Consider the following 13873-nt stretch of genomic DNA (forward strand, 5'->3'; position numbering starts at 1 on the left):
TGTCTGTCATGTGGCTGGAACCCAGGCTTGGTAGCATGCACCTTAACCTGCCGAGCCATCTCACCAGCCCCTTGTGTTGTTACCTAAGCCAGGCCGGGGTTTCTCAACCTCTGTATCTGCTGCCAGTTCCACTGCACGCTCCCAGAACTCCCTGTGTATACCATATCATAGCACCTACAATTCTTTCCTTTCCTGCCCACTTACGGTCTCACCACTTGTGGCCCATGTGGCTTCTCTCTTTCGGTTGGGTGTGGCTGCTGCCTGCAGTCTTCTTCAGTGGGCATTCCATATTCCTGGACTGTTCCCACAGTATCTTAGGCTATACTCCCATTATGGAGTTTGCCCAGCGCCTGCAGGGACCTCAGTGCTACCACACATGGCCTGGCCTCCCACCATTTCCGTTGAAATCTGGGTAGACGCTTTGGTGAATCCAGACCTTGTATATCCTCCTTCCTTCCCTCCGGAGTGGGGGTTCCTCTGCATGTGTGCTTCTTTTGAGCACTGGGCCAGGCATGCAGTAAGTGGTCATTAAAGGCGATATTAACCCTGTTATGTTAATGGAACTAAGTTATCCTGCTCAGGAGAAACAGAAAGCTCTTACTTAACACATGGACCTCTGGGCAACATTTAAGATCATATGTAGTAAATACGACATTTTCAAGCATCAAGTAATGGGGGACTGGAGAGATAACTCCGTCATTAAGAGCCCAGATTTCTCTTCAAGACAACCAGTTCCAGGGGATGTAACGCCCTCTCCTGGCCTCCCAGAGCACCAAGCATGCACACAGTGGACAGGCATACATGTAGGCAAAAGAGCCGTATATACAGAAGTCCATCTTTAAAGACGTTACATTGTGAGATGGCGGAAACACAGAGAGGGAGAGATAAAGATAGAATTTCTGCGGACATAGTTGAAGCAAAAATGAAACCTCTACGGAGACTCGTGCTGCCTCCTGCCGACTGCCAGAATAAAACAGAATCATGACCCCAGAGCGGTCACCTAGATAGTGTTAATTAGATAGTGTTAATTAGCATCTGTCCTTCCCACTGTCCTCCAGATGCTGTGAGGAAAGTTGCCATGCAAACTTCAGTTTGGTGTTTATGTTTTTAATTTTTATGTTTATGTGTGTTTTAATAATAAAATCAGTAATGCAGAGCAGCCATAGTTGTACGTGTCATAAACCAAACAGTAAGCAAGCGAACATACCCACTTTCTGTAAGTGTAATGGTTCTCAAATGCCAGGGCATTCTGGCTTGCTGAGTAAGAGAAAATTCCCATCCCTCAGCCTCCTGCAGAACCAAGAAGTCTAATTTTATGCTAAAGACTGAAGATGTCTATAGCAAGAGAGCCATCAACACTGCTGTAAACCTGCTCTTATAAAAACTTCATTCCTTCCTATTTTCTTTGTCTTTAATAACCTCACTAGCACTAAAATCCACAGATCTCTCCATCAAAGAATTACAGTTAAACGCAAAGAAGGACGCCAAAATGTCTGTCCCCCGCATCTTTTCCTTTTTTGTGATGTGCTGTTCTGTGCTCTGAGCCAGAGCTGCTGTCATACATAGAAAAAACCATTTGCTGCCCTCTAGTGGCCACTCTGCTCAGTCACTAAACGGCATACCTTCCCGTAGAATTCAACTTTTCTCCAATGGCTTCCCATGAAAAAAAATCATTTCCAAAAACCACAAAGTATGAAGAATGGAAGTGATAAAAAGCCAAACCAACCAAAAATGAAAGGGTTCAGGGTTCACATGCAGACAAAAAAATCTCTGACTCATGATACACTGCAGTTGGGAACCAAGTTCTCTTTCCTTAGATAAAATGCCGTGAGAAGCCTGGAGAGGGGGGAAATACTCAAAAGGAAAGGGAGTTGTGTGTTGACCACACGTCACTGGTGTTTTACACAAGTCAGTGCTCTTTATCTTCGCCATACTCTCATTGTCCACCCTTCCGTATGCTAATTTTATAAAGAAACTAAACTTTAACAAACTCGGTTACGACGTAGCAAGAACTGCACGGCACTGAATGTGTGAACTGGCTGTAGGAATGAAGCCCAGGGGAGGTTTGCCAAGCAGATGGTCCACATGTGCCCTTTGTATTCGGATTTTAGTGCTGTGAACAGACACCATAGCCACTGGCAGCTCATATAAAGGACAACATCTCATTGGACCCGGCTTCCAGTTCAGAGGTTTAGTCCCTTGTCATGATGGTGGCAGTAGGCAGATAGGCTGCGGGAGAGGTAGCGGGAGAGTTCTACATCTGGATCTTCAGGCAGCAGGAAGAGTGAGCCACTAGGCTTGTCTTCAGCTTCTGAAACCTCCAAGCCCACCCTCCCAGTGAAACACCTCCCCCAATAAGTCCACTCCCTGTGAGTCTCTGGGTGCCATTTTTATTCAGACTCCCACCCCTTTCATTAACACATACACACCATCTCTACAGGACTCCATATGCTGCATGAAGTGGTCTGGATTTTTTTTTTTTCATTAATATTGCACTCCCATTTTGCTTCCCAGAAGCTCTTATTTGACTCTGGGATGGTCCTACAGATGACTTCCCCCGCACCCAGGGTATCAGGGACTAATTACTATTAATTTTTGCAAACCCCACAAGTTAACTCTCATCATCATACCCAGATGTTTTGAGAGAAGCCTTTCCTCCTAATAATGGGAAGAAAGATCGGGTCTCCTGTCTGTGTAGTAATAAAATGGTCTGTGAATTGGTTTGTAATTTATGCGGAACAAAGCTGTGGTCAAAATGCCAAATTCTCCAGCTGGAGAGATGGCTCAGCGGATGTGGAGGCTTGGATGAGAATGGGCCCCACAGGCTCCTATGTTTGAATGCTTGGTCCCCAGTTTGTGGAACTGTTTGGGAAGGATTAAGATGCATGGCCTTATTGGAGGTGTGTCACTGAGGGAATTTGAGGTTTTAAAAGTCTATGTCATTCCCAGTTAGCCATCTCCACCGCCCAACCCCAATCCCCCACAACCTGGAGCTTGTGCGTCAGATGTAAGCTCTCAGCTACTGCTCCAGAGTCATGCTTGTTTGCTGGCTGCCATGTTCCCCAACCTGATGGTTATGGACTCTATCATCCTACGGAATCGTGAGTCTCAAATTAAATGCTTCTTTAAAGTAATAAATAATAATAATAATTTGCTTTGGTCATGGTGCTTTGTTGTGGCAAAATAAAGAAGTAACTAAGATGTTAGATAAAAGGCTCCCTGAGCAGGTCTGAAGACCTGAGTTCTGTCCCCCAAATCCAGGAAAGTTGGGGGAGGTAGTGAACCTGTGTAATCCCACCATCCCCAAGGTGAGATGAAAAGTAGAGACAGGACAGTTCCCAGGAGCTCCAGCTAGACTGACACAAACAAGCAGCAAACTGGAGACCTTGTACCAAACAAAGTGGAAAGCAATGACTGACCAACCCCTGAGATTCTCCCAACATCCACATCTAATGGCACACGGGTCTACACACGCAAGCGCGCGCGCACACACACACACATATATTGCCATATTCTCAACCTTCAATCTGTTTCAAATAGGAGACTAACAAAGGGGTCATAAGAAAATGAGTGTATATAAATGCCACCAAGTCCCATCTCCTAGATGTAGAAAGCCTACTCACACGCTAACTCATACACTAACTCACATGCTAACTCACATGCTAACTCACATGCTAACTCACATGCTAACCAAGACAACAAAGGGGAGGATTTCACTGCTCATGGTTCATAAGTTGTGGGAATAAAAAATGAGACCCCCCCCCAAATTAAGTGAATTCTAAAGCTGACTGATATAAACCTGTCTCTCTTTTTTGTTGTTTTTTAAATTGAGATGGTCCTGGCACCTGACTTCAAGAAGAAGGGTTTTAGAGAAATGTTGTTCAGTAGGATAAAGGTGACATTTTTGCCTAAATGATTCCAAGGTGTGCTGCTAACACACACACACACACACACACACACAGAGAGAGAGAGAGAGAGAGAGAGAGAGAGAGAGAGACCACTCTTTCCTTCTATTTTTGCATCTTTTGCCCACTAGTTCATTTCCAGAATTCTCACTTCTCCATTTGTTATTATTCCCTAAACAATCCAACAGCTATTGATATCTCATTTATTATAAACAATTTAGGGCTGATTTAAAATGTAGGAAAGGATGCACAGGTGTTATATACAAATATTCTGTTGGGAATTGGCTCTAATGCTTTGTCTTGATTTGGCCCCCAAATCAGGAACCTGCCATGTCCAGATGTTGAAGGTCCTTGTCCCTAATTGGTTTTTGATTGATCAATAAAGAGCCAATGGCCAATGGCTGAGCAGAGAGATAGAGGCGGGACTTCTAGGCTCCTGGAAGAAGAAACACAGGGAGGAAGAAGCATCTACACCAGAAAAGGGGGTAGGACAGACCAAGACAGGAAGGGGAGAACGAACAGAGGGAAAGAGGGAGGAACCTCCTGAACAGTGTCAGCTGCAGTGCCCGTCATAGATCTATTCATCCAACTCCACTCACCCACTACATGAAGTTGAGACAATGTTCTATTAATTAACTGGCAAACAACTTGTTCAACCAACCTTCCTTATAAACTCTTTCCCATTTTTGCAGTACTGCTTTTCTATGTGTCTTCTAATTATCTCAAATATTGCTTGGCATGTGTGCAGTGTGGAAAATTTCAAAAGATATGGCCTTGAGGGAGGAAGTGTGTCACTGGACGTCTTGAGAATCCAGCTGTGATGGTCCAAGACTTGAGCCTTCAGCTTCCTGCTCTGACCAGCATGTCTGCTGCTTGCTAGCAGGTGCCATGCCTCCCTGCTAAGACACTCTTAACTCCCATTCTCCTGTAAGTTGTATTGGTCATGTTGTGTCAACACAGCAATAACAAGTAACTAATATAGGAACAAAGCCAGAGCTTCCAGAAGCCCACAGCAGGCTTCTACTGGATTCCCAGGAGACTGCTAGAAGTTACACTGTTACTGGCTAAGGGCATTTCTAGCTCTCTGCTTGTGAAGGGTCAAAAGGACTCAGGGGAAGGTAAGATGGGATCTAAAGTGACCTGGGTAAACTGACAGTATGCACTAAAGAAACAAACAAAATCATGATGTCAGCAATAATACAAGGAACGTACTGTGTAAGATTAAAACACTTAACCACCAACCAAAGAGTACACATGGTGGGACTCATGGCTCCAGCTGCATATGTAGCAGAGAATGGCCTAGTCGGTCATCAATGGGAGGAGAGGCCCTTGGTCCTGTGAAGGTTCTATGCCCTAGTGTAGGGGAATGCCAGGGCAGGGTAGCTGGAGAGAGTGGGTTGGTGAGCAGGAAGAAGGGGTTTTTGGAGGGGAAATCAGGAAAGGAGATAGCATTTGAAATGTAAATAAAGAAAATATCTAATTAAAAAAAAAAAAAGAGTAAAACACTTTCTGTCTATCATATCCGCAAAGATTAAAAAAGTACACAATGTCAAACTCTAGACTGACAGTGGTGACAAGCATTTTTGCATGTATGTTGCTGTGAGTATAAACTGGCAGTCATTTTAGGTAAAATAGTTTGTAGAATACATCAAATTTAAAGCCACATAAACTTTGAGGCAGGATTCCACCCTAGAAACTTAACTTCTAGCCACAGGTTGACTATCCACTGCAGCAAGAAACAATCAGGGTCATATACACAAAATATATTATTTGCAACTTAAAATAACAAAATTCGATAATATGCACTAGGATGGGGAGCTCCTCGTGAGACACTGGCTGCTTCCTGAGTGACCTCGCAGGAATCAACTGCTTTGCATGGTGATACCTTCATCTACAACAATGCGAGAAGCTTGGTGTTGTTAAGACTGCTACTATACAGACGAAACCAGACAATAAATTAATGCTTTGAGAAGTGTATTAAGTGTTCAATGAACATGAACAATGTCATGTTAATGCTAAGCAAAAAAAAAAAAAAAAAAAAAAGTATCAAACAGCCTATATAATTGTTTTTTGTTACAAAAAAAAAATCTATATTATATCATGGGGGGAAAAAGCCTTTTTTTTAATCTAAGATTTGGGGGCTATAAGCCATTTACTATTTGAGCTTTACATACGCTGGTACTTAATATTTTCAACGGAAAGTCCTTATAACTTTAAAAGTAAGTAAGCAGGCCGAAATCTATTGCTTGGTGATAAGGAGCCTGCTTAGCATGTGCAAGTCTCTGACTTCAGTTCTTAGTACTGCATAGGCAACGGGTGAGGACGAAACATAGCTCTACAAACTAGGTAAGCCTGGTCTGGGGCCGCAGCAAGCCCTGCACCAGCACCTCATCCCTAACAGAATTAGCCCTAGCACTGCAAGCAGGTAGGTGGGGGAAGCCACAGTAACACGGAGGAACACACACAGCCAGAATCCAGATTCAGGATTCATGATAGCAGGTTGCTTCGTCTTCAGTTATAACAATGGGAAAAGGCATCATGCTGTTAAAAACATAATTTTGATGAGGGTGTTGGAAGGATTATGAGGTTTTTTGTTTGTTTGTTTTTTAAATTCATACCTTTAAAAATCTTCTTGGGAACCTCAAATGAAATAGAATCTAAAAATCCCTGGACGTTCATATTGTTGAAGGCCATGTAGTCAGAAGCATATTTGCCTACAGAACCTCGGGTCTTTCTCACTGTCAGCCAGGGGTTGTAGAAGCCCCTTCAGTTCCACCCAAAGTCCTCAGTAAATGACCATCCCAGACGACAGAAACATAGGCCTTAGTGGAAGCTCAATCGTATTTATTTTTTTATATAGAATTGAGAAGTAAAACCTGTACCAGACTCTAGATAAAATGGTTTCATCTGATGGATTTGGCTGCACAGTTCCTGTATGTACAACATACTGGATTATAATCAACAACACAGGTAAACGCTTATTTGGTAAAATGTAGAAGTAAAAAAAAAAAAATTAAGTTAAGGTATTAGCACATTGTATAATACAGTGTCAGGGGAAGGGGTCTCCGTCAATCACCACTTTAAAATAACCGTTTTCCTTTTTGAATGGCTTGTTTTGTTCCACGAAAGCTGCACTTTCAGAAGTTGCTTCTAATGACATCGTAAGAAGGCAGTACTCCATGATGTCACCATCTGCAGATTCCTTTCTGCTGAGCAGTGCCCAGGAGGCTGAGGCTTATGCACTTCTCACCCACTGAGAAATCACTGAGAGAAATACACTTTCTACCCTAGATACTACAGTAAAACACAGCCGAAATATCACCTGCTGCTGTCAACAATTGACAGGGTGGGTAGCTATTTAAATGCTTCGGTGAAGTGGATCTTACCAAGAAAAAAATGTGTCTATCCTATGACAAAATTTGGAGATGACATGGTAAAATTTATTGATTTAGGACTACGAAGACTAGATAGTCTGACAGTTGGCTTATAGTACGATATAGTATATGAATAGCACCTTATTATGAATTCTTAGAAAATATTAATACTTATAACAGTAGCAAAGAACCACTGAGCGACTGCTCTGAGAGCTGGGGATGGTGCTCCATTGGGGAGCACTTACACACATGAAATCTTGGGTTCACTTAGAACTAGGAAAAAATAAGGTCTGGTTTCTAGCTTTAGTATTCTGTAACAAACCATATTTTATGTTCTTAAAAACAGCAACAACAATTATAATATCTGGCTTTATCTATTAGTAAACAGTCAAGGGCCATACTTCATTCTAGAAAAATACTGTATTAATTTAAAAGGTTTAAACTAATTTACTAAGAAAATCATTCTAGTATTTCATAATGCCACAAGCTTATTAGAAAATTGCTTCTAAAACTTGGTAACATAAATCATAGATGATTTAACTATTTTTTTTTTAAAAAAGGAGTATCTTTTTTTTTTATACTTAATAACCTGAAATGCATCTATAAAAATATTTTTAAATACAGTAACACTGTCAAGTTTTGTTAGGTCCCTCGTGGTTTTGGCTTGCTTTTGGTTTTCCTCAGAAAGAATATACAACTCTTTTCTGCAGCTTTTGCTAACAAAAGAGGAAATGAAAGAGTGCTCCCTTTCAACCTAGTAGCAACAAAAATACCTACATGCCTCTCTTGGAGTGCTCAGAGAGAGCAAGGAAGTAACGTGGACCTAAACTGGGGTTCCTTCAGGAAAAGAGAGATCACTTTCAGAGTGCTGGAAGCAACAGCAGACCATGTTCTGTCATGTCTGTCAATACATGGACAACGTCACAGCCCCGCCCCTTCCTCCTCTGCTCTTCCAGTAAAGTGCACCCTAACCCCCCTTCTCTCTAACAGCCACTGGTGCCTTTTGGCATAAAGGCATCGAGAGAAAACTGTTGCCTTGCTCTTCGGGGCACTTCTCACACGTCTTGCTTGCCTTGAGTTTGAGTGGTTCTGACATGTCTGCTTCATTTCACATCACCTGGCCTTTCCGCCACGGCCCCCCCTGGCTCTGCTACTTTGCCTCTGACCCTTCAACTTGCCTCTTCCCACCAAGATCAAATGTACTCTGCATTTCTATTTCAATGGATCAAAAGGGATCTTACTGAAGCTCCTCAACAGAGAAGCCTTCGGCCTCACGGCAACTGACAGCTTCCTTCCAGGTTCTTGATGTCTTTCAAAAATAAAAATAAAAAAAAGAGATTAAATTCATAGATTATAAATAATGTCAGTTCAAAATACTAAACAGCTAAGGACGTCATTGCAAGTGCAGGCGGCCTGCCTGCCAGAGGAACATGAAACTCTCAGTCCTTAAAAGTTAACAAAACAAATAATATGTTGGTTACATAAGAGGTATTGAGTACATACCTTAGATGTTTTTTCTTACCAACTTAGCGAAAGGATTAGGACAGTATACTTGGGAACCAATCTTACTGAATTCAGAAGTACAAACCTACAGCACATGCCCTGACAAGGACCTTTCTGTATGTGGTAATCAGACATCTGCCTCATTCTTCAAACAGGTTCATAGACAGGATTATTTTAAACACTTAAAATCTTGAAAGCAGAATTAATAATGCCTCAGAATACAAAAGGCAGCATACAAAAGTCATGGGTCATCAGGCTGTGATCTAGTTGGCCTGATGTTTTCAGAATCAGGTCCAAAAGACAAAAAATATAGTTGCCACTGATTTATCAAAAACATTTGGCTACCCTCTGTAATAGCTACAAAATTACAGGGTTTTTTTTTTAATATATATATATATATATAAAAACAAACATCAAATTCTAAGCTGTGTTTTGAAAAAAAAAATCCAAGCTGCAATTTAAAAAAACAAAACAAACAAACAAAAAAACAGAAAAACACAGTTTTGTTCTGTAATCATTCATACTGGGACCAAACTGGTCTCTTTCACACAATCTGTCATGCAAGAACTGTGACAGATGTTGAAGTTACTCTCTTGCTCACAGAACGGAGCTGCTATGCAGGGAAATGATGAAGGGTGATAACATTGATTTTCCGTGCCCTTGTAAACACAGAATAAGAGAAGCCGTCAGGGCCAGCATGGATTCCAAACAGCACTGTGTTCCCTACAGGAGAAAATTACTATCCATACAATGATTTTTTTTTTTTTTGAAGATCAAGTTAAATAAGTTTTAAAGCATTTGTTACTACTGTTATCAGTACAGCTTTTGAAACTCTAAGTCAGGTCTTTGTGCACACTTCCTGGACCAAGCTGCCTATCAGAATTCACTGCCTGAGGTCAGCTTTTTATGGCTTAGAATCAATTGATATACGAATTTAAGCTAACTGCAATAAAACCCAGCCACTGGGCTGCAGTCATTTTCTAGGAAGTCATTCTGCACAACCCATCCTGCTTTATCTGCCACAGAAATGCAGGCTTGCAGAAAATGAAAAGAGAGTATTTATTTCTGGGTAACGTTAAGGTTCTGCGAATCAATACCAGGCAATGATTAAGTGGCCACAGGGACAAGGAGTGTGAGTACGAAGGCAGAATGCGGGGGCAGCTGCAGGCCCGCTCTGCTCCATCACTTGGTCCACAAGGCCCAAGACGTGCGCGTCAGCTCACAGCTGCATCACGTTACAACAGTAGTGATTACAGCCAGGTTAGAAAGGGCTCGCTTTTGTTCAGAGCAGACTCTACATCATTGAAAAGGGGCATCAGATCTTCGGACTCCAGAGTCCCGAGGTCAACGTTTGTTCCCGGAAGGCAGTCCAGGAAATCAGGGAAGCGGGTCTGCTGGGGATTGACGGTCATGGGTGTCTGACCGGAATTTTCACCTGTAATAGAATGAAGGGTAACTAGGTTATTTCCTCCTCATAAGTTCTTTTTTTTTCTTTTTCTTTTTTTAATTTAAATTTTTGTTGTAGTTCAAGACAGGGTCTCACTATGTACTTCTGACTGTCCCAGAAGTCACTAGGTAGACCATTGGCCTTAAACTCACAGAGATCCACCTGCCTCTGTCTCCTGAGTGCTGGGATTAAATGTCTGTGCCATTACACTCAACTACATTTTATTTTTTAATGAGTATTTTGCCCATAAAATTTTATATCTGTGCAACATATGTGTGCCTGGTACTCACAGACCAGAAAGTGTTAAGTACCCACGGAACTGGTATAACAGACAGTTGTGAGATATCATGTAGGCAGTGGAACTTGAGCTGGGGATCTCTGGAAGAGCAGCTGATGCTCCTCCATCTTGCTAGCCTTCCCTTTTAAGTTCTTGAGAAGGGCACAGATAGTTCATGTGGTAACATAACTCATGTTTCTTTCATTTATGCAGACGGACACCATGTTAAGTGACCTAGTCCTATTTTGGAAGAGTTTAGCCCAGTAAGACTAGAGTTCTGCAGAACACAAAGTTTAAAAAAAAAAAAAAAAAAAGCTAGAAAGTTAAGCCGCTAGAATCAGTGTGTGCCGGATCCACATCACAGGGGCTGGAGAGATGGCTCGGCAGTTCAGAGCACTTAGTACTCTTCCAAAGGACTTGGGTTCTGGGAGGGAAGGAGGAAGAAAGGAAGGAAGGAAGAAGAAAATCTGTGTCCCAACACCAAACTGCAAACTTACTTAAAATATAGAGATTATTTTGCATTTTTTTAAACAGTTCAATCATGCAGTTCTCAAATTTGAACTTAGCAGATGACAACACCATGTTCCAATGTCAATAGTTTGGACATGGTCTACTCTATAGGATGCACAGGCTGGGGACTAGAAACGTCAAGCTTGTTGTCTTCTTGTGAATGGCTAAAGCGTGGTGTTATGTTTGAACAGAATCCTCTGAGTTATTAATTTTCTAAATGACCACTGTCAATCCCTTCTAAAACTAGTAAGTGGCATGAAAATATCGGCATTTCTGGAGACCCAAAAAAAGAGTATCATTTCCCAGTAAAAAGAGTGGACTATTCATTACAACCAAAAAGAAAGCACAGCACAGTCACCTCACTTCAGTTAGGTATATAGTTCTGAGGAAAGGGAAATACTAAAAAGGATGGGGGTGGGTCTCAAAATCTCACATCTATATGAAGTTATATTTGCACAAACTCTGAACGTTCTATATTTAGTAATAGCAGACTGGGTGGAATTTTAGTTTATGTTGAGGGCTTGTGCTTCCCATTGGATTTTAGGACTGCCAGAATCAAGGGGACAGTGTGAAAATGAAAGTACACTACAGACAGTGGGAGGCTGTGTGCCCACCTGTATCCATCTCATCCATGTTGCTGAGGAAGTCTTCTGGAGTTGTGGGGACACTGTAGCACCCTAACCCCAGGCCGCTGTCTGTGCTCTGCTCCCGCGAATGATAGGGCCCTCTGCAGAAAAATCAAAATAAACGAAGGAGTCCTCAGTGTGAGTCTACTCAATCACGTTCACAATTAAAATACAGCCACAGAACTCAACCAGTGAAAGGGAGAAAAGTCTACGTGGCCCTTTTCATTTTGAAACAAATTAACCTGATCTTGCCAAAACCAATCAATTATATGCACTAAAACTGGCCACTCACCATACAAGGGCAGTGGTTTCCTTACTGATTCAAAATAACCATTTGGACTCTATTCTACATATAGATAGTATCTATGTAAATATTTTAAAAACCAGAAAATAGTGCTGAATTCTGCTCATAGATATGCACAGTCATGGTAAAAGAACTCTGTATATAACCACTCATGGTGGTCCATGTCTATAATCTCAACACTCAAGAGGCTGGGGAAAGGGGATCCAGAAAAATAGCAAAGTTCACTGTGACGGAAACACACCACTTTCTGCAGAGTGGCTGTTCCCGAGGAAGGAAGGAAGGAGGGAAGCCTAGTGTGGCAGAGATGGGCTCCAACAGAGCTCTTGAAGTGCAGCAAACCTGGGTGGTGAGTACCAGAGTTTTCTTTGTGTTTTTCTACTCTTTAAAATAAACATCTTTTAAAAAAATCTATTTGTTTATTACTCAGGCTACTTGCCTTTTCACCTCTATCTTTATTTGTATTTGCTAGGAGACTTGGAAGAGCAGAAAAGAGCAAAACCACAATGGATGTAGATATAGATATAATCAATACCCTTCCCCCCACCCTCTATTAGGTCTACAATTAAGGTTTACTATTTCCATCAATAGGATACTTCCATCGATCGGATACTTCTGGCTAAATCATCTTTTTCTCCTGCTACTACTTTTCTTTCTCTCTCTTTTAAAGCCAACATCTTTTTGTTCTTATTAATTTTTAATTGTGAAATAACTTAAAAAGTCACACCAAACATGCAAAAAGGATACTGTTTGAATATACCTTCCGTCAGGCTCCCTTAATTAAAAGTTTTCACAAGCACAACATGATTACCCAAAGCAGAAAATTAATACAAATCAACTAAACTATAAACTATAAACTATTCACCTTTCACCATAAATACCTGTGAATTTTCCTGTACTGTGTGCCATGACATGCTTTTAACCTCACCCTTACTTGCAAGAATTTCAAGATCCTTGCAAGTGATTACCAAATAGCACTGTCCCATTTAAATGTAAAGTTCATACTCACGTGCAAATCACTGAAGGATATATTCCATGTCATGGGACTAACTTTTCCTTTATTCTGTCATCCACCCCCAACTCCCCCCCCCCATCCCCAAAGCTCCCTGCCTTTCCACCGTGTAAACAAACACCCCATTACAGTCTAAACCATGGGTAAGAAAGCAAAAGTCAATGGTGCCCAGTGTAAACTTACCCATTGAGGAAAGGATCTGAGCTACTGTTGGTAACAGATCTCATATCTGTGCTCATGGCAGGCGTGTTGACAGGAGCCATGGTCTCGGTTTCCATGGGGAGCTGTCGGCAGAGGGCAGCTTCCTATACAAGTGTCAGAGGGGAAAGGGAGTTTACTCAGTTGTCACAAAGGGTTGCATCATAATATACTTCATGGGAAAACTGATCACCAAACACAAAACACTTTATATATATTTCAGTAGATCAAAGTCACTAGATTAGCGTCCTTCCTCCACAGTCTTCGAGGCATGTCATTCTCTTCTACTCCCAGCTAACTGAGCCTAGGGGACACTGGACCTCTGGGCACTTACTCTGAAAAACATGCACCTGCCCATGGAATTGTTAAGACACACAAACCATATCACGGCCTCTCAAGATACTTTCTCACTGACAAGTTAGTTCTGCTCTAGGGTCTCAGACTAAATCTAAAACAAAGCAACTGGACACCTCTGGACTAGCATACACATCTGGTCTCTCCCATTTCCATGCTAGTGTTAATGGGAGGTTCAGAATTCATACTCTGCATGAATTTACACTTAGCAGTTTGGTGTTAATCACCACATGAGCAATGAACAATACAACCAGTTTAAAAGTTTGCTTTAAGAAAATAGTTGCAGCTGGGCATGGTGGTGCATGCCTTTAATCCCAGAACTGGGGAGGTAGAGGCAGGCAGATTTCTGAGTTCGAGGCCAGCCTG

General features: G+C 41.8%; 1 protein-coding gene across 2 annotated transcripts in view; it reads right to left on the reverse strand.

Moving 5' to 3' along the window:
- Positions 1-9213: 9213 nt before the first annotated feature.
- The window catches only part of Wwtr1 (WW domain containing transcription regulator 1), a 114659-nt gene continuing 109999 nt past the window's right edge, over positions 9214-13873 (reverse strand). Inside the window, exons 5-7 of one of the 2 annotated variants that reach the window (XM_021195990.2) lie at positions 13139-13260; positions 11631-11743; positions 9214-10217 (exon numbers count right to left, since the gene is read on the reverse strand). In XM_021195990.2, coding sequence (XP_021051649.1) covers positions 10033-10217; positions 11631-11743; positions 13139-13260 — 420 coding nt within the window. In that variant the 3' untranslated portion in view covers positions 9214-10032. The remainder of the gene's footprint in view (positions 10218-11630; positions 11744-13138; positions 13261-13873) is intronic. The other variant, XM_021195991.2, reaches the window with a different exon arrangement.

Source organism: Mus pahari, chromosome 4 (assembly GCF_900095145.1).
Source record: "Mus pahari chromosome 4, PAHARI_EIJ_v1.1, whole genome shotgun sequence".
Lineage (NCBI taxonomy): Eukaryota > Metazoa > Chordata > Mammalia > Rodentia > Muridae > Mus > Mus pahari.